The 22,137-nt window shown below is 38.3% G+C and overlaps 1 protein-coding gene across 4 annotated transcripts in view; it reads right to left on the reverse strand.

Annotated features, from left to right (window-relative positions):
- The window catches only part of SLIT3 (slit guidance ligand 3), a 543,690-nt gene that overhangs the window by 89,681 nt on the left and 431,872 nt on the right, over window positions 1-22,137 (reverse strand). For all 4 annotated transcript variants that reach the window (XM_075509986.1, XM_075509985.1, XM_075509988.1 and 1 more), the window contains 6 exons: window positions 20,616-20,759; window positions 15,028-15,191; window positions 12,719-12,851; window positions 3,208-3,276; window positions 2,011-2,082; window positions 1,756-1,827 (listed from right to left, as the gene is read on the reverse strand). In XM_075509986.1, the coding sequence (XP_075366101.1) occupies window positions 1,756-1,827; window positions 2,011-2,082; window positions 3,208-3,276; window positions 12,719-12,851; window positions 15,028-15,191; window positions 20,616-20,759 (654 nt within the window). The remainder of the gene's footprint in view (window positions 1-1,755; window positions 1,828-2,010; window positions 2,083-3,207; window positions 3,277-12,718; window positions 12,852-15,027; window positions 15,192-20,615; window positions 20,760-22,137) is intronic.

The following is a 22,137-nucleotide window of genomic DNA, read 5'->3' on the forward strand; positions in this document are numbered from 1 at the left end:
CCATATGTGGCCTGCAAGAACAGAAGTGAAAAGACAAATTGCAGCTATTGGAAAGAGTGAGGCATGGTGTATCTACACGGTAATTCAGGGTAGAGAGTCCCAAACTAGCTTTAACCAAGCTTGCTTGCATATCAGAAGAGGCCAGAAGACAGGTCCATATGGAATAATTTTTTTGGCCATGAAACAGAATATATTCATCTGTGGCTGAATTTCACGACTCATGTATCAGCTCAAATGTGACCATCCTAGCACGTTAGAAATCAGAGTCCCAAGCCAAACTTAAAGCGACAAATCCAAATCACGTCTCTTTCTTGCTTTTAATAATGAAAACTGGGAATCTAAAGCTGTCTTGTAAGTTAGGAGGTTGAAACCTAGATATCTATTTTACCACTCAAACCACAATGAAAGAGCTCAGCCAAACAGCATTGCCTTATTGCTTCCACAGTCACAGTATTGCCCATGTTGACACCTTAATTCCACACTTACGGAGTCAATGCACAGCAACCATTGCTCTTTAAATTCACAGAAACTTCTGCATGCGAATGACATCTAACTTTAAAAAAAAATAGAAAACACTAATTTGAAGTTTCAAAGCACTCAGGACATATTCCTCAAGTCCTCTGTCCTGACCTTTTAGTGTTCAAAGCTCCTTCTCCTTCAGCACACTGAATAATCTCATCACAGATGAGCCATTTAATTTATTTGCTTTCAGTTTACTGTGCAAGTCATGATGACCCACTTGTGTCGGTGGGCAGTGGGGAGGAAGGTGGCTTCTCCACCTTGTCCTGACAGCTGCACATGGGGTCACATCTCCACACAAACAACTGAGCAAACCCAACTCAGGGTTTGTTTCTGATGGAGCAGATGGGGAGTGAGAGACAGTAAATACAAGACTGAAGCAGGAGTCGGTCTAGCAGATGCCTAAGAAAGGTGGGGGGGGGGAAGGGGGCTGATTGCTGCAAGGAACAGGCCCACAGGCCACACCCCAAGATGATATAAAGAAGATGACTTTCAGAAGAGATTGTAAGCAAATTGTTCAATCCAGAAAGCTGCTGAAAGCAGTTACACCAGAAAGAGTGGAGAAAAGGATCTCCAAAGAAAGAAACCACACGTGGACATCTCTGAGCACGCCACTAGTCAACATGAGATGAAATTTCATTCACAACATTTGAGACAGGCATCTCAGCATTGCTGGCACCCAGCCACTTGCTTGACTTATTGTTTTAGTGTGGGGACTTATAACCTACTTCCCTTCAGATTGCATTCTTTTATCTAAAAACTTGCCTGCAGAAATCTAAATTAATAGAAAATATTCTAAAAATGCACAAGTTTTCAGTAAAGACACTCTTGCTGAAGCATCCAATGGAAACTTACACTCTGAAATATGATCAAGTTTTTACAGACAAAGAGAAAAGTTCTTTCCTGTGGGGCACCCAAACATTGTTCAAGTAGAAGAGACAGACTCTATGCAGGCTCTTGGATGCCTATTTTCATGATAGTTCTTGTCCCTGAACTATCAGAGAGAAGTCATTCATCCTGCAAATATGTAATTGCTTCTTTTCAAAGTTTAGCATTCACCTGCTCTAGTCATTACCGGACATATTGCACCTAAGTACAAGTACATTGAAGCTAATTGTGTGAAAACATTTATGACTACTGAATCAAGTGAAAGCCATCTGCTCATTAAAAACCTCCCTGCCATCAATAGCATTCTAATAAGCTGCACCTCAGCTGCATCAAATAAGTGGTACTTACAGCACTCGAAGAGACCTGAGCCCATTGAACGCATGGACTGGAATGCACCGAAGTCTATTGTAACTCAAGATGCTGGGAGAATGAGAGAACAGAGTTACAACACTGTATTTTCTTTGATTATTTCACTACTAATTCAACCACAAAGAACCATGGAAAGCCACATGCGTAAGTAACAAGATATATACTAATTGTTCAACACCTATGATGGTGTCTGAAAAGCAATTAAAACTGTTATCAAAACTTTGGACTACTTACAGTGTTGATAACTGAGTCATGTTGCTGAAGGTGTAATTGGCCAATACGCTTATGCTGTTGTTGCTCAAATCACTGAAGAAACGCACAGAGAAAATATCATTTATATGTATGAATTGAGAAATAAGTCTTTTTTTAAAGATTATGTAATATCTGCATGGCAAAATGCTTGAAGCAATTGAAAAGTCACATATTATCAATTGATATAATATTTTCTAATCAACTTTGAATAAGCTCTAAAAGCAAAGCACATCAGACTCCCCTAAAAAGCTTCAGACTCAGAAATATTAAGGCATATTTTCAGCATATAACATTCCAAAAAAAATCAGTAAGTACAAGCAAAATTTTTGAAGAAGGATAAATTAATAAATGATACAAGTGCAGGTGAATATTTACTGTACCATCTTGCTTTGCAATTTATTACAGGCATATCATTTCCATATGTTCTTCTCATTGACGGCTACTAGAACAAAATTTCATTTTTCATTTAAAAAAAGTCTTTTAGGATCAAACAGAACATTTTGTTTTGTTGTTGCTCTCCCTTGAAAAACAAAATTAGACATGTTTCCAAATAAAACACTGTTTTAAAACAGAGGTTTCCAGTTTTCCCCTCCATGTTGTTTCTGTCTGAGATTGTTCTGCCCATTTGACTTGAGTATCTACAGCTGATTCAAACAGCATTTGAAAATTTCTGATAAATAGTTCAGCCAAGAAATTTCACTCCTGTGTATTTCAGGGAGCAATTTACTGAAAAAAGTCTAGTTGTGTATCTATCTGCATGACTGTTCATAGCAGAAACAGCTATGCAAATTTTCATTGCCTTAGCATTATAAATACTGCCTCACCAAGAACAAATTAATGCTGTGTCCTCTGTTAATGACCTTTACAGCTTTGCACAGATAAATCTGCCAAGTGAAACTGTAGCAGCCTGCACAAGAGCTTAGTCCTCTCACAGAGGCTGGAAGCTCCTGCAGAGGAAGGGTCTCTGGTGCTCTCAGTCACCTCACTCTTTCTCCACTCTTTATAACACTTATTGGCAGCAGTGGCCACTGTGAAATTCTTTCAAAATTCAAATTACAGAAGGTTTTTGGGTTTTGTGGGTTTTTTTCCCCCCAAACACTAATTATTTATGTTCCACCTACAACATAGTGCAGAAGGAGTCATGTAATTTTCTTGACATTGAAACCACGTGTTTCTTACATCAGTGTCAGGTGTCTGAAGGTGGAGAGCCCCTTCGGCACAGCAGTCAGATGGTTTCCTTCCAGGTATCTGAAAAAAGTCAGATTTGACAATTACACAAACCTGTTAACAAGAACTCCTATCACTCAATCATGAATGAGGAAAATATAAAGTCAGTCACTCAGGAAATTATCTTTGATTCATTGCTTTGAAACTATAACAGTTTCTCCTTCATAAGTGAATTATCAGACATGCAAAGCATGACAGTAGCTTATTGATTTTTTTATTTTTTTTTAAGGCTTGCAAGTGAATAAAGGATCTCTGGCCTACAGCAAACAGAAATGACCATTTGGTGGTTCTGTGACAGCAACTGAAGAAGGGGAGAAGAATTGTATGGCTTGTGCCCTGAACTTAAAGTTACCTTTAACAAGTTTCTAGAAGAACTCTGAGTGCTGACTGACCCTGTTTAGGAAAGTTTTTGTCTTGTGCACGTGAGTTCCTTGTGCACAAGGAAGAACAGAACTGGACAGAACTCTCACAGCCAGAACTGGAAGAGGAGCTGCACTGCCAGGTCTCTGTGTTGCAAAAAGTCTCACTTATTCCAGTGTCAACACAAACATCCATCAGTTTAATGCCACAGCCGTCACAGCAATTCCTGCTATGGCATATACACCCTCCTCACCTTTCTTTTTCAAAGTACGCTGGTACAGGAGGAAAACTTGGTACAAATTGAAAACCAAAGACCAAGTTCTCTTTGAACACATGCTCCTTCTACAAGCACTAAGCATATTTAATAAATAGCTTTTGTTTCCGGGGTGGAAGTTGTTTGAGACACCACTGAATGTGTCTCTATTCAGACACATGCACAGTAGGGCTAAAGCCTTTTGGGATAATACTATGCCCTCATTTTCCTGGAATATAGTGCCTGTATTTTGCAGGTTTTCTCCACTGAAGAAACATGAACATTCAGTAACCAAGGGAAAAACCTTAAACAAATATAATACTTCCCAAAAGTTTGCCCAGAAGAGAGCATGGGAACTCAAGACTCCACAGCTGGTCTGTGGTAGCAATGGGATGTGGGGCTTTTCCTGTTTATTACAAAACAATAGAGACAGAGCTGGATTTCTTCTCCTTAACCTTGGCTTTTGGGTGAAACTGCATCCCTGGAAGATACCAAGGTAATAAGGCTACAGTGGAAATTGAACACTCTGGTCCCATGACACTGTCAAGGTGATCTTCCACACATCTGCCAGAAGCTGTATCTACCTGGGAAACAAATCCAACCTTCTCAGAAAGTACTGTGTAGGAGGAAAGTGTTTCTCCCTCCACAGGTGTGGATAAAAGATGAAATGATATTTCCCTTCCTTACAAGATACTTTGGGGGATTTTTCCTAAGGTAGACATGGGGCAATGCAATTGATGAAAGATAATCAAGTGTAGCCAGGAAATGCAGCCCACAGACACCGGAACACTTAATGTGCTGCCTCTACTGCTGAAAATATAATCCAATAATCACGTTAAGAATTTTTATCCCACACATACAATTTCCTTTTCTTTGGCAACCAACCTCCTTATTCTGCATTTACTGTAGGAAACAACAATAATAATAGATTATTACTGTGCTATATGTTCCCTCTCTACATTAACTGTAACAACACAGAGATATTTGTGTAAGCTAAAACCAAGAAAAATTTCCCACAAACTTTATTTTTACATCATATAAAAATAAAATCTATAAACACTAACAGAATTTTTACAAATACGTTTTATAACTGTCACATTTTATTTTTTTCTCCCCTTCTATTTCAGCATAATGCCCTCTCACCATTTTCTGCTGCTTCAGCTCTCTTTTAATCTAAACTACTTCTACTAAACTACCCCAGTTTCACAGTCATCCATTCTGCCTGTGCACAGGATCCCGTCAAGGCAGAGTAACCGGAGAGGATGTGGTGGAGCTGACCTAGCTCCTGCTGGGATTAGGCTGGACAAGGGGGACTACAGGCTTTTGAATTTTTAACCAAAAGCAAAAAAACCCTATTGAACAGATTAATCTCTCCATTCACAGAGTTCACAAGCATCTAATGACAATGTTGCACAGTAAACAGTTAGCCCTTGCAAAGTAGTGACAGCTGCTCCGCTGACGCAGATTATCACAAACCAGAGTATGGGATAGTTATGCCACATTTACACCTCCAGTGAATATTCATATTCAGCAAGTGTAAAGTCACTTGCTTCATTTTGACTAAATTTGGTATAAAATATTTTGAAAATGGAGTTCCTTGGAGAATTCACACCATAAATTGTTATGTAGAAGATCCTCAGAATTCAACCACATTTGTTACTATTTAAACAGGGCAAATCATGTCTCATTTCCCCAGTCATGGTCTGCTATGGACATAGCAAGCCACTGGGAGTCTGTGTCTTCTCTTTCATCCCAGAAAGTTGCAAACCTTAAACCCACACTTAAGGGTGGGTTAAGGTTCCAGTCTTTATTCCAAATGCAAAATCCAAAGGATTTCCAAAGGAAATCAAAAGCAGGTCATGTATTATGTATTTGGAAGCTATATATGATTTTCCTTTAGGAAAGGAGACTCAACTCTTGCAATGTGTTGAAATCTTCAGAAATATATTTTCAGGATATTCTCTTGTTGATCTCAATATAAAACAGCCTGCAATTTGAACAAACTGATGATGGCTGGCCAAGGTTTTTCCCCCCTGTTTTGCTTTCTGGTGCAATCAAAAGTCGAGGGTGCACATTTTAATCCAGCGCTTCATTATTCAGACTAACGTAGACGTGCAGACCCCTGGAGTTAAACTCCTACAGAAGATCTGCTTTCAATAGCTTTGGATTTGTACTGCAAGCAATTTGATGGTTATGTAAATGTGCTAGCAAAAAGCTGCAATACTTATACGAGTGGTATAATTTCTGAACAAACACAATTTTGCACTGAAAAATTACTGATTATATACTTTTCATGCACGCATAAGAACAATTCACCACTGTTAAACCTTTCACCACATTATACAAAGAATGGCAATATTTTCTAAGCAAAAGGCATTCATTTTGAAAGCACATATAAGTGCAATGAATTTGAAATAACCAGAGCTTTTAGAGCATAAGAGCATGCCAAGAATCAGGAGGACCTGAAATGCAACATTTGAAGAAACCAATTGCTGCAGGCGAGCTGTTGCCCACCATGGGCGAGGCCTCTGTCAGCGCAGGGAGGGGATGCAGGGGCAGCAGCTCTGCAACTTGCTGGGCTGAAGATGATGTATGGGGGCTGCAAGAGGGCTGGAAGCTGGACGTAGCGAACAACATTTATTACTGAGGCTGAAGGGGCAGAGCCCAGTTACAAAACTTTGTGTTTATGTATATGTATATATAAATAAAAAAACATGGATAAAGATACAGACCCCTTGCCTAAACAAACCAAACCAAACCAAACCATAACAGAATGATGTGGAGGGAAGATTGTGTTTTTAATTCTTTTCAATCCTCAGCCAAAGTAAGGTGATGTACATGGCATCTGGTATGCACAGAAATTCTGGCATGAATGAAAAAAATATGTCTAATTTTAATGCTCAGAGCCAAGTTATTAATATACAGACACAGTCAAGAATGGGTGTCAGCTGCCTTAATACAGACATACTGACTAGTATCCAAAACAACCTCATTTGCTTCCTAAAGTCTTTAGACTCTGTAGTTTAATATATCAGATTGGAAATTGTTTTTTACCCCATGAATGCTGCTGGGAATCCTGCAGTCTCAGTAATGACTTGTAACCAACAAGCAATTACCAGAGCCAAAATTGAAAAAACATGTTTCATGTTCTCCTAAAATGGCACCAACTACCTACCAGGAAAGTCGTCTTCTAAAATGTGACAGAGTGCTGGAGACAGGTAACTGTTTGGCCAGGATGGCTGGCACTGCGGGGCATGGCCATGCCTCACTCTGTGCCTGTACCAACTGCACCGGCTCTCAGAGCCCAGTGCCTGCAGCAGCCCCGGGGCTCATCCAGCACCTTCCACACATACTAACATCACATATAAAAAATTTAAAACTATGCATAAAAGATGACAGCTGTTCTTTTTCCAACTTGTCTATTTTTATACGGAAACACTTCGATTGGAGGTGATATAACCAGCACAAGGTGCCAAAGCATCATGTAACAATTTGAATCACTTGGACCCTTTTTTGTACTGAAATGTCTATTCAGCCATAAAGTCAAGCTCACAGCGGCAATCTGTGCTACGAGAAGAAACTGGAGAGACAAATCAGTTCTCAAGCAGTAATTGAAAAGACACAAAGCCTTTCCTTTAATTTCTTCAAATATTTCATATAGAATGTTACATTACAAAAAAAGATGATACTTGACAATTTTATGCAGATCTAAAATTGAGTTATAGTCTAAACTTTTTAATGCAGATATCCAATATCCTAAAATTTTGAGGAAAATTTCATTTCCTAAAAATGGTGGTCTAGAAGAGAATTGGACTGTGAAAGGTGAAACATATCCACAAAGCATGACTTCTAAGAGCTTCAATTACAGTTTCTTGAGAAGAAACAAAATTCAAGTATGGATCTAGGTACAAATCTGGATCTTGAACTTTCTTAAGTTTTGGCAAATTTGGACTCTGGATTTTGCTGCATTTGTATGTCAGACCACAACCTACAGGTCTGACACACAGAAACATGACTGTGTTTGAGAGAAAAGTGAAGGCCATAAAGTTAAACTTACCTGTATTAGTGCTGAAGTCACCTTTCCAATATGTACTTAAAATTCACCAGTCACTGAACACATTATGTGATAGTATTGATACTATTTACTTTTTCTAAACTATCAGATTTTAAATGCAGTTTTAAGTCCACTATTTCAGCTGTAACTAAAATATCCCCTACGGAACTATCCATTCTCTCAATGGGACAGTTTTCCTCTGCAGTGAATTAAGCAGGCTGCAAAACCTTTTATGACACAGGACCATGTAAGCCTATGCTTTGATCTAAATTGTTTCTCCCTTTTATTATCAAAGGAAAATTCACTGAAGTCTGTGTTAAGGGTCAGTGTATAAAATAGCGCAGATTGCCAGACAAGCAAAAGCATTTGCATCCTCAAGCAGATGATTTCCATCAGATATCTCACTTCAGAGTTATCCCTTTGATCAACAGCAATATAGGCATACTGAAAAATGGCACTAAATTGTTACAATATTCTACATGTATCATAGCTAACTGCTTAGAGCATATTTATTGCAACAATTTGCATGGCCCAGGTATGAGCCAATATTTTTAGTCACAAGTCAAGAAAAATCACAAATTCTTTGGAAGATGGAAAGGAGGGTTGAGATTGGTGGTAAATACCTCCAAGTAGATGTGGCAGCAAATGTATGGGAAGCAATTGTCAAAATCATCTTGGTGACTGGAGATTTGGTTGAATAAAGGTGCCATGCTAAGGCCGAGGCAGCAACAGGCAGCAAACTAGAGGTGGGGAATAAAGAGCTAAAAGACAGTTCAATGGGATCCCTCTGCTAGTAAGCAGGTCAGGCACTTGTGAAAACTGTTGTGCCAGGTACTGAATGAGCTTGCAGGCTAAACGAACCTAACACACAGAGCAAAAAACACAAACAGGAGAGAGAAGGTTTGTGAGGAGAGAAAGGGAAATGGCAAAAGTAATGCAAATATTAATATGTATTAACATAAATGGAAAGAAAAATAATCACTAACAATGATGTATGGATGCAGGTTTTCCTAACAATCCCATCAGTGCTATCATATAGCTCAGTGCCATGACAACATTTGGAGTCTAGAGATGACATGATTAGTACATATTTATTCTAAAATACACCATGCTCATTATGTTACAGCTTATGCACATGCCGTCCACATAATTGCCACCAATGTTTTTCCCCAGTGCAAAATATTATTTGCTGTAGGTCCATAAAAGCAGCTGGATGCTGTCAGATAAGACTTTATTGGAAATAGACTATTGTGAAAAAAAGAAAAAACTAGTGTTCACACACCGAGGTAGTATGTAAAAGGAAAAAGAGCATGGGAAACTTAGTTCAAACGGATTTGGGAAAAAAAAAAAGGAAGAAAAGGAAAGCCTAAAACACTAAGCAGCAGTGAGGCTAAGTTCCAAACTAGCTCATTGCATGAACATTTTACTTCAGAACATCTGGATCAGAAAATTGAGTATGTTCAAAAAAACCAAGGGTTCTCTTCAGAGCAAGCAAACAGTGGGAAAAAATGTCGGCGGTACGTAAATATAGAGCAAAGGAATTTGCAAGAAACAACATAATATTTCCCTATTCCCAGGAAGCTGAAAGAAGGCTTGCCCACGATGATGGGGTTTTGTGAAGGAATTGGTGGGAAATAGAAATTTCTTGCATCATCATCCCTCTAAAAAGCCAGGAAACTTAGTGATCTTTTCATTTCTATTCTAGATGGAAGCCTTCCCTGCCAAGGTAATCCCTCCTCCCAAGGGTGGTACAAACCAAACACAGGGATGTCTCCTGTCATTGCAAGCTCTAAATATGAAGGAGATAATGGTTTTCACATGTTTTGTCTATATACACATCCAAAACAGAAACTCAGGAAGAAAGTTGGAAGGAGCGAGCCTATGTCTCCAGTCTACCATGCAATAAAACATTGCCAGTGATCCTTTTTGCTGAGCTTAGGTACAGTGAAATTTGACCCAGCAAAGGGTAACAGTTTCCCTATGTGCCTGTGCAAGAGGTATGTTCATTTTTGCACATTGCTATTTAATACCTATTACAATGAAAGAATTCCTGTTTTAAGACTATTTTAAGACCTCTAAAAGAATTTAAAAGAACTTCTGAGAAGGCTATATTCAGCCGTAACACTGGTTTATCTAGATACATGACAGTTCTTTTTCTTAAACCATGTTGTATAAAAACACACTGCAGTTTAATAAAAAGCACTGCAGCTAATGTGTCTTGTAAATGAATATGTCAATAATGGAAGTTTATAAATGTCAGACTGGTGCATTCATAAAAATTCCTCTAAAATGCTCCCCTGCATCGTATCGCCGTTCAGGCCTCCCACAGGGAGGGAGCTGTGGGCTATCAGGACAATAGACTCTTTACACCCTTGTCCTCTCCTTGGCATGCCCTCTGTCCTTAGTGACCGTGGTTTTGTGTGAGTGCCTGGTGGGAGCATGGAGACCCCAGCACACTGCCCAGAGGTGTCTGACATGAAAGCATGGAAGGGGAGAAAGGCAGCGTGGGTTGTGGTAACATGGCAGAAGGGTTTTTAATCTATCTGAGCACCTGTGACCGCTGTACCCGTGAGAAAGGTGAAGGCATCCCTGCCTTGGAGACTGCTGTGGCTCTCTCTAGCCATGCAAAAGCAGTGATATCTTCTGCAGCAGGTAACTTATGCGCTTTCCGGTTTCAAGTGCTAAACGGATATCCACTGATACCACAGAAACAAAACAGCTTTAAGAAGATGCTTCAGCCTTAGGACACAGTTCAAGGGATCTAGGACTGCCCTAGGGAAATGGGGGTATTTTGGTGTGAGGAGTGTAAATAGATTGAACAAGATAAATCTCTTTCACCCTGTTCCCAGAAAGCTATTGGGTTCCCTCTGCCAAGTTTTAGCTGTCCTGAAAATGAGGCAATAGGAGAGGTTCTACAGGAGATGCTGTTTTCCATAGCAGCAATGACAATTCTCAAACACAGAACAATAACAATACTTAAGTTCACACTAGCATCTTGGGACCTAGATTATATAGTTCCTTCTAGATCATGGGCAACATGTTTATGTCAATCTGGAAGTAGAAGGAAGGCAAGATTGATTATTTATTTATTTACTTATGTCACTTTTATCACAGTTTCCACAAACACGTGAAATTTTTACCTCCAGTACCTGCAGCTCATCTTTTGGTATAGATACAAATAAGGAGCTCAGTTAATGTTGGTTGAGAGGAGAGTGAGATCAGGATTGAATTTTGAGACAGCTGGGACAGATTCAAGGTTATATTTGTAGAACATGAAATATTCAGAGCCAGCCAGTCCAGGGATGACTGTGTTCTGCTGACACATTTCTGGATTGAAAGCAGAAAGCTGAACTAGAGGCTTGCACAGCCAAGAGGCTCCTACTGAAGAAGACAGTCACGTAAACTCCTATGAACTCAAACTGCTCAGTTCCAGGCTACTGCCTCATTTGCCAAGAAATAGCTTAAGAAATATAACAGTTTTCAAGAATGTGAGATTAATTTCACTCTTTTTGTGAAAGCTATGTCATCAGTGTATCAGATAGTATCAGTAAAACTCAATATGCAAAATTTAAACATAAAAATTCCTCAGTGTGGCAGTGGAAATCAAAGTAACATCTGTGATATCTTATTGTTGGCAAGTCGTATTTGAATGCAATGAAACCTGAACAAGAGCAGAGCAGAAACTACCTAGCAGACTTTTTATTGCTGATGGCAATATATAAGGAAACACAGGCCAGGACTTGGCTTTTAATTCAAACCACTATTAACCATGCCCTGGTTAACAGGGTTCCAAGGATGTAGTAATTAATGCAAAATTTCCAAGTTAATTTGAGTCACCACATACACTTTCAGTACACTCCTCATTCAGCAACGAAGTCTTGTATTTGATTACAACGCTGGTAAAAACAGCGCAAACCCCATTTTCCCACTGTGAAGGGAGTAAAAAGATGTGCATCTCATCATCAGCTGCCTTGTTACTAAATAGTAAAAATAGTACTAGATACTAAAAAATAGCAGAATTAGATATTAATTTATTACAAAATTCACTGAACATACCAGCTAACTCAACCAATTACTTTCACACAGAAATCTTGATGAGATTGTAACAAGTTTCAGTAACAACTCACTTGGGATAGATTTGAATAAGGACCTAAAGGGGAAAAGCTCAATATTTCTATTGCCAACTGTTTAAGCCAAGCACTTCCGTCAGTGTATTTTACTCCCATGGAAAGAACAAAAATCCAATACAAAGTCAGAGCGAGGGGTAGATGAAAAGACGACTAGAAAGATGGTTCTCAACTAGGATGAATTTACTTTACAATTTAATCTAATTATCTGTTATTTTAGCCACTTCATGAGGTTTGGAGAAAAGAATTCATTGTTTGTTTCCACCACTGGCTTGCTTTCTTTTTCTTTTTTTTAATGTCCTCAGAGGATAATTAGCTCACAGCTGCGTAAGTCAGGAACATATTTTCATCATCCTTTCAAACTGCCTGTTGTAAGCTCAGGCTGCTCAGAAGCACTACAGGATTATTTGATACTAATATATGCATTTGTTCCCTACACACAAAATTAATGGGTACAAGGATAGATAAGCTCTGTTCCCCTTACAGAGCAATGTATTCAGCCAAGGGACAAGTAACTATAAAAATAACAGTCAAAACATATGGAAAGCACCAAAGCACAAAACACCAGCCCCTGAAGTCAAAGGCAAAACCCCCAAGGACCTACAAAGCCTCACTATGATGTAATTTCATGAACTTCTCATGAAAGGAGCTATGTAAAAGGTAACTTACAGCTCAGTCACGTCTTTGGGAATTCCTTTGGGCAATATACGCAGCCCTTTGTTGCTGCAACGTACCACCAAGTCCACACAGGTACACTGGGAAGGACAAGGAGGGGAAAGCAAGCAGCTGCTTTCATCGTTACCTGCAGAGGGAGAGAAATGGAGTATTAGGAAGTCAGCTTTACAGTCCAGAGTGATGCACTTTGAAGATAACTGCTTACAAGGACCAAGGAGGGACATTCCTGAATCCATGGTAACCATCACAATATTTTAAAGTAGATCCAATGCTTTGGATCAACCTGCCTCCATACAGGTTCTTTAGGCAAAATGAACATCAGTTCAAAAACTGAATAGCAATATTTTTAAATAAATATTTTTTCTAAGGAGTATCTACTTCTCTGTAATTTTGCAAATTACATTAAAATCAGTTATGTGAATCCCATATCATCCCCTCACCCCCCATGTACTAGCTGAAATGGAGAACTTGACCCCAACATTGCCCTTAAATTCATCTAGACAGATAATATTCACGATCTACTCTGCTTTAGGTAGATTTTTTAAAAATTCAGCTTTTAGATGTTAATTTTTTAGTTTTTAAAGTCAGCCTGGCACTTCATTTATCATTTGAATTGTAAAACCTCATTGTTTTTGACAAGGATAACCAGGCAAACAACAAACTGAGCAGCATACTTCCCACTGCTGGCGATCCATCTGTGCACACATAAAAATATCTACTTTCTCCAAAAATGGATTCAAAGGTCCATAAACAACAGATTAAATCTTGTAATTGAAGAACAATAGGGTTTCTGCAGAAGAAACCAACTCTTTGAAGCTAAGAACATTAAAGCATGGATTTTCCCCAAAAGCAACAGACTTTGCAAAACATAAGGCAAATGCATACTACAGTATCATGATGTGTATGAAAGGAAACACGTAGTGGCACGTTCTCTAGATGACAGTGAGAGGAATCGTACAACTGTTTGTGAGTACAGGCAGCCTGAGTTGACCAGCACGGAGACACAGTGCTGCAATCCAAGAGCACACAGCCAGCTGTCATTATGTGCCGCCTTCTTTCTTTTTTAAACTGATGCAAGGACTAATTGAGACAGATCTGTTTCTTTCTTCTCTCTGCTTGATGTACCCATGAGCACTGAGATTAAAGAATAAGACTGGAAGTCCTGATACAAGATAACAGAATTACAATATATGTATGGGTAGGGAATCATTTGTATGCAGAGGGATGGAGAAGCATGACCAGCCTACAGAAGAACAGGGAAGATTTTTTTTCTTTTTCTCTCCAGCTGAGCTTAATGAGCTTAATGACTGGAAACAAAATTCAAAGTCTTTCACAAACCTGCAGAAAGAGCATGTTTCTTCAGCATATTCAATTTCCCCGCTATGTTCTGTGTTTTACACCCTGCCACCATCTACCTTCCATTCACCACAGCTGTCTGAGTGACTGTATGATAGAGACAGCTTCCACGTGTGGAATGTCATTTTGTGGACCAGGATTTTTTTTTTCTCCCAAACTAAAAGCCAATTATTCTTTAATGACTAAACTTGGGTCCCTTGAGCTCTGAGCCCAAACACTTGGGCCTGTTGCCAGATTGCTCGACTAGGACAGGAATTAATTTCTACTCTAAGCAGGAAACTTCTATCACTCTTATGGTCTCTTTAGAGGTATGACTAACTGCAGCTCCAGCATATCTGGTCTTAACAGGCAATCACAGCCTACAAGTCAAGTTAGCAGTGCATTCATCAGTCAATTTATCTCATTATTTTCTTTAAAATCTGCTTGATCAGAAGACAAAGAACTACCTGGAAAATGAAAAGAATGTCAGGATTTTTTTTTTATTTAAAAACCTATATGGACCTGGCAAAGCATTAAGCATCACTGAGTCATTTCAAATCATATCAAAGTTTTGTTATTTGCCTGTATTCATATCTGTTATTGGTGAAACTGAACAGTATCCAAAACTAAGACTTTCCAAGCAAGCACCATTCCCACTGGCTTCAGAGTGTTAACTAAGTGTATGCATAAGGAAGTGGGATGAAGGGCCAGGATTATACTGGGATTATACAAAGCAGAGCATTTGTCTGTAATAAATTCATTCTTATATTTAGATGTAGACAGTAGAAATTCAGAAACTGGAAACCAAGAATAAAAATAAACTGATAAGGAACAATGATCTTCAGCTCTAGATGGCTATCTTCCTCATCACTAAACTGTTTACCATGCAGTATTGTTTGATAGGAAGGGAGGTCCTCACAGAGCTGCCAACATTATCATAACCACCAAATCAAATCGGATTTTCTTACCATCACAGGTGAAGTCCTGGACATCTACATCTTGGATTGGAATATCCTTTAAGAAAAAGGGTTTCAAGCAGCGTGGATTTCCACTGACAATTCTTTTCTTCCGCAACCATTTTCCCAGCCAGGCCAAATGGCAGTTACAATTAAAGGAGTTAGCCAGCAAATTACTGAAACGGAACAAAACATAATTGCATCAAACATGAACATACAGAAATACTGAAATAACTACAGAAAGATGAGGGGTTCCAAGTCCAAGCTCTTTCCTGCCATCTGTTTCTGTAAGATCCTCCTCTGCTCTACAGATCAGGGATGTTCTATGCAGGTTTTATACTTGGACGAGGGTTATAATAAAAATACATATACATGCATATATATATAAAGTTTATAAACCAAAGTACTTACTACTACAACTATTATTCAGACATACTCACATCACTACCAGGGCTGTATTTATAGTGGATTTCAACCCAAGCTACAGCTCACACCCAAGTCTAAACTCAGCTTATGCACTGCACCCACGTATGCATGATCTTCAACGTCATTACTTCGGGTAATGCCATGGAAAAGTTTAGCACTGCTACCCCGTAGCACAGACCTACACGTACCACTCCCTATGTCTACAGCCAAGCTGGCTTAGCACACTGTTCCTTGTCCCAGTACGCTCATGGTTTCCACTCACTTGTGTTACAGACCATACAAACCAGTGCCAGGTGGGAGCCACTGGCAATATGAATTTGGGTTTCCTACTGAAGTAGTAAGGATAGCACTCTGTATGTACATATATACATATATTAAGCAGCACTGTCAGCTTGAGCCACTTCTTACGAAGCTTTCTAAGGTCAGTATATCTGTAGTGAAAAGCATCTTGCTACAGCTCCCAAAATATCTTTCAAATACATTTGCAGCCTCGCTGCAGCACTGTGGTGTGCAGTACCCAAAGCAACAATTTGACAGCCTCCGTGAGAGGAATGGATTCTTAACGTAGCTTGAGTTAGCAGTGTTTAAAAAACATCCTGTTGTCAAGCCATGAAAGCATAGATGTATAACAATTTCTCAGTGGAGCACCTGTAACATAGATAGTAAGTATAGAAAAGATATGATTCATTTCTATTTCTGAATAGGTTGTGATCCTTTGAATGAAAGGAGTGTACAGTGACAGTTATTTTAAGCAACCATCTTTCTAAACTAACTAGAATTAATGCGGAGAATCTTGGAAAAAACTTTTTACTGGAGTCCTGTACTGAAACACCTATCCATAATTTGTGTGTAAGCTTTTTTATGACTTAACTTCAGATGAAGGAAAGACGCTGATATCCCCGGTAAAAAAAGAAGGCTGACTATCTTATGTACAAAGACAGGGAGAATCAATAGCTTCACTCTGAGGTTGCCTCATCGAAGAAAAATGAGCTGTCAGAGCCTCATGTATGGAAAATGAAGTATCTAATGCTGATGGAATTCTCAAATCATATGTGAATATGTCCGAGAGTTATTATTTTGGTAGTACAGAAAAAAGATGATAATGAAATCTCTCTAAAGCATAGCATATCTTAAAGACAAAAAATTTTAAGGCTGTAAAGAAACAGGCTCTTCAACTGTAGGTGTAGTAGCTGAAGACCTTGTAAGTCTTCACTTGCAACATACTTTTACAAAACTAAACATGTAGTCAAAATCACATTAGGTTTTCAGCCAAGCAATTCCTTCAAATAACAATAGTGCTGAAGACAAAAACATATGGCATAGTTGAGGTGTGGCAGCAAGAAAACAAACCCGAACCAGTTCCTAAATTATATAGGTTCTAGGCCAACATCACATACCCACAATATGATTTACAGCTGCTCTCTGTGTTGTAAAAAAGCATACTTCAATCACTGCACTAGCCTGGAGCTCTGGGTGTGTAATTGCATGTGGATCTAGCATAGACTATTGTACATTTTGTAGAGGGAGAACTAGGGGGAGGAAAAAACTCAGCATAATGTTCAGTAAAAATATTGATAAATATAAATAAAATATTTTTATAGTAAAAATATAAGTATTTCATTTATAACAAAAATACTCAACCTACTTCATGCTGACTAGGATTCAAAGGCAAGGCTAACTTGCCATATGAAGGTGAGAAAAAGAACAGGTTACATAGGAGCTTTCAGACAGAATGTGCAGAAAAGCACTGAAAGCATTACTCTAGTTCTAGTTACTTTCCTTCTGAATTGTTTTCCATTTCCTTTAATCCATAATGGGACCACATGCAGGATGCTTTGTATATTTTCCATACTGACATACTTTGGCATGAACAGAGTGTTTAAGCCAAGTATTTAAACCTCCAACGCTGAGTGAAGCAATGCTTCAAAGGCCATTTGTTCCACTGATGGAAGAGGGCAAGATCATATTCACAGAATGACTTCTGTGACACAAATCCTTAGAAAGAAATAATCCACAACTGGAAACAAACAGCAGGTGTATATAATCAGGTTTCTGGAAAACCAGCAGCTCTGAATGTAAAGAACATTTTACACATCTAGAGAGCATCTTACTGGGACATATCAAAAACTTCCAGAAACATTCGAACGTTCAATCTATAAAATGTTCCCAACAAAATAGTAATTATCCCTATTCTACAGAGGAGAGGTTGCTTTGACTTAATGTGTTACTGCTAACTACCTGAGCAGCAGTAACTATTCACAAACCCGCATTTTCTCCTTGGCAAACACAGGTTAACATATGACCTAAAATTTATTAAACCCTTGGATTAGAATTTGGATTATGCTTTTCTTAGAAAGAACTAAGTTGTTACATATAAAATGAATAAATAGAGAAATTCAAATGACTGGGGAAAAAAGGACAAATTTATCTTGTCACACATTACATACATCCTGCTGCCACTTTAGCAACACCTAAATTGCATCCTTTGTCCAACTGCAGAGCAGTGATTTTTTGCTTTAATGTAGTATAAAGTTCATACATGTGCTTAGATATGTGTTCTTTCCATGGCAAGACTGTGATGCAACTTTTGGAAAAAATGTAAGATCTCTCTATAAAGTGTCACATGGGACAAGAGATTCCCTACTTCACTTGAAAAGCAATTGAAAGTCTGGAAAGGCCAATTATTTGCAAAAGCTTTATTTTGGCATCTGGCTATTCAAGTAGAGTTCTCAAATCACAAACAGTAATGTTGGGCAGACAAATTGTTATAAAAATTCATAATTAGTAATCAGAGTTCCTACACATAAGACAGTGATTTAACCACTCAAACAGAAACAAAGCAATCAAGCTTTTAGCAAAGATGACGTACTAATGTTAAATTCCTAAGTGTTTACTCAAGGACATAGACATATTTTTAAAATCAAGGGGGAATAGAAGTTTTGAGGAATGAAATATGCATATCCTACTACAAGTGCCTCTTAAAAATTGCAAAGAAGCCACAGAATATTAACTATTTAAATGGATTCTAGTGACCTGTTAGAAAAACATGCCAAAACACATCTGGATATTGTTGAAATTAGGTTGAAAATATAATCTGGAATTCAGGTTAAGTTTATACCAGAATATTTGCATGTTTAATTCATGGAAAACCAGTTCTACTTGCAAACATGCCCACTCGACTGTGCAAAGGACTGAACGACATGACTGAACTCTGTATGCAGAAGTGCAAGCACACTTCAAATTAGGATGCTACAGTACCTAGTTTAACTAGTAATAAATAATAAAAACTGCTATTTTTTTACCAATAACTTACAAAATAGATGTTCTTCCTCTATTGAAAACCATTAGTCAGGGCATTATTTTCAGAGCTGTTCGTGTTTTGATATCAATGAGGCTGAATCACAAAGAGTAATAAGAAAAGAAGCAATATTTTTTAGTGTTGTAAATATGCCAAGATAAAAATGGAAATGTTAAACGTTGTATGAATTTCTGGCTCACATTAATAGATGCAAAAATAAGTCATTACAATACCCAATTAACTCACAAAGTGGGGGTTGAACAGGAAAAGCAGTCATACTATCTATCTTCAGTAGTGTTATCATCTAATATATTCACCTACAATGGAGTACTGCTAGGAAATGAACACATCTGAATTTTGCATTTGTATGTGAAATACCACTATGGCCTTAAACCAATGTCTAAAGGAGTCAAAAGCACACCTTCTCCTGTCTGTGGATCAAGTGCAGAGTGAAAATGTGTCAAAGAACAAACTTTTTCATCAAGACACAGCTAGGAACCTACCATGACCAACATGATTGTAAGTCAGTGCCAAAGCAGCGCATTCTAATTAGCAGCAGATTTAATTGCTGTTGCTAGAAATTGTAATAATCTTTATCCACAGCTGCAAAAAGAAGAAATTTGGCTATCTTCTAACAAAACATAGCAAAGATACTCCTATGCAAACAAGGTAGGGACTTTATAGACTGATTCAAAGAGTCACCGCTATTAAGGGATCCGCAGAAGTAAGAGGAGAGACAATTGCGCAAAAAGCAGGCAGGCATTGCTTGCAGCACAGTGAGAACAAGTTTTCAGCAAGTACCACTCACTTTGACCTGTGACTTGAAAACAGTTAATAAAAATAATCTGGTTGTGTTTCTCTCTTTGTCCTTCAATTTCGAGGAGGCTTTTGGGACTACAGAAAGCAAATGGAAGAAAAGTCTTGGTTCTTTATGCTGCATGGAGCTAATGCCAGAATGATAACTGATTTGCTGGTGAAAAGTTATAACAACAAAATGAAAGTGTGAGAAAAAAAACAGCTGAGATTCAATACTTCTTTTTTTCTATGATGGAGAATACTTTCAAAATCTGAAATGCAATAGCACCAATAGTATATTTTGATTGGACAATTAGGATGTATTTTCAGGGCAGTGTGAAGGGCATTAAGCAGACAACTTCCATTAACAGCAACACCAGGGACCCCAGTCATAGCTGGAAACAAACAGCAGACTTTCTTTCCATGTTTATCTGTCTGTATTTTATCAAAATGGACACACTACAAAAAGCATGTAAACATATTTAAGAAGCAAGGGAAATACTTCAAAGAAGGATTGAGAAATATAAGAGAATTATCACAACAGCTTAGGTTGGGATTTTCAAAATCACATTCAGTAGGACTGCAGTATTTTGTCCTCTTAGGCTCTTCTGAAAATCTAAGCATTAGCTAGTAGATTTCTTCTGATATTTAACTGATTTAACTGAAATCCAAGAAAGCTGTTCTTACAAAATTAGACTCTACTGAAACTAAAGCAGCTTCAGGGAGCTAAAGTGTATGATAAGCTATGCACTTCTGAATCTGCAGAGATGGTTTTACATGAGCTTCTGCTGTGTACTGCACTAGGCTGTGACACAGCAAAACGTGCAGTCATCCTGCCTGAGGCTGGTAACCTCAAAGTTGTCAGCCACTCCAGCTGAAGCAATTCAAACATTTTTCTAAATCACTCCTTGAATCCTCCAAACCTGTGATTTCAGTAGGATGGGGTTTTCCTTCCCTAAATGAAATTTTCCATATATGAACAGTAAGTAGTTTGATTTTGAAACTCAAACATTGTCTTCTTAAAGGGAAAGCACTGAATAACAGCATCATGACATGTTTGTATCATAAAAAGATAACTTACATTGTAGACAAAGAGACTAATGTGCTGAAGGCTCCAGGGGTGATAGTGCTGATGTGATTGTCATACAGCGAAAGAAGCCTCACTGAGCTTAGTCCAGCAAAGGTGTCATTGTTTATACAGCTGATAGAGTTGCTCCTCAGCATCCTGCAAGGATTAAAACAGGGAATTAGGAACTACTGGGAGGGGGTATAATTTCAGGATAGGAGGTCCTTTATCTAGGGCATCAACAGATGCTTTGGCAAGCACTGTACTCTATTTTTATTGATTGCTGAAGTACAACACAGCTAAAGGAGGGCTAGATTGATGTAAACATTGTCTCATGAACTTAAAACGCATTTCTTCCACACAACATTTGAGGCTGATGGGAGCTCCACATCTGAAAGTAGTATGCAATTAAAATTATGACTATTTAAAAAATAAACACTAAAGTCTTAATTTAGTAAATATCTGAGAGTAAGTGAAGATGTATTTCAGAGATCCATCGAGAAAGACTGCCAGAAATGCATGACAATAACAATACTAGCTGCATTACTTCTACTCCTATCGTGGATGTTTTTGTAAGCCACGCTGCAAAAGTAGAGAAGGAAACAGCATCCTGAGCAGAAACCAAGGAATAGCTTAGGAAAGATTTCCAGACCTAACACAAGCTCTGAAATGTCATTATAATCATTAATTAACAAGACAGAAAGCAGTAACCATCCTATAAAACGGTCTTTGCTCAGTGCTTGTACCAGATGAATCAGTGCTGTGTTTTGGAAGATACATCTCTCTGAGTTGTTATGGTAACAATGAACTCGACGATAAAGCCTAATTAATCTGAAAGACTGTAGTAACTTGTTTCACTCATAGCAAAAAAGGCTCATGTGTATTTGTACACTGCATGCCAATCAATACCTGGGTCTGTAAACATCACTACACAGTTGTGATATTCCTACTTAGGTGAAAAATTATTCAGTAATTAAAGCATAATACCAAAAATCCACAAAAAGTATGCAGCTCATGCTGCTATTCCAGTGAATTGTTCCTCCAAATTGAGGACGGTTAATTCCTTGGTATCAGATTCATGCAGTGAACAATGAACATTCAGACTCCCTTAGAAGTCTGGATTTAAATCTCAGATTGGTATCCGCTAGTTGGGTGTTTAAATACTACATCAATAGACACTTGAAAAACACCAAAGAGAGATTAGATATGTTTGGGAAGTAATTCACAGAGTAATCTGAAATACTCAGTGTTTAAGACCTGGACATTATATTGTTTTTGCATTACTGTTCTCTATGTGCAGTTACCATCACAACCACTATGGTCCAATAGTTTTGGTATTGCAACTGGGGTGAAACTATGTCAGAAAAGAGTCACAGGGCACAGAGACACACACCTTACACATGGAGTACTAAGCTGCCTGAAAGCCAGGTCAAGACCACAAGCTCTCAAATGAATAGTGTAGTAAATAAGAGAAGTAACGCCCTTAGTGGCTTAGTAGCAGTAGGAAACATTTTCTCCATTCTGTATGTAAAGTATC

The sequence above is a fragment of the Mycteria americana genome, chromosome 8 (assembly GCF_035582795.1).
Source record: "Mycteria americana isolate JAX WOST 10 ecotype Jacksonville Zoo and Gardens chromosome 8, USCA_MyAme_1.0, whole genome shotgun sequence".
NCBI lineage: Eukaryota > Metazoa > Chordata > Aves > Ciconiiformes > Ciconiidae > Mycteria > Mycteria americana.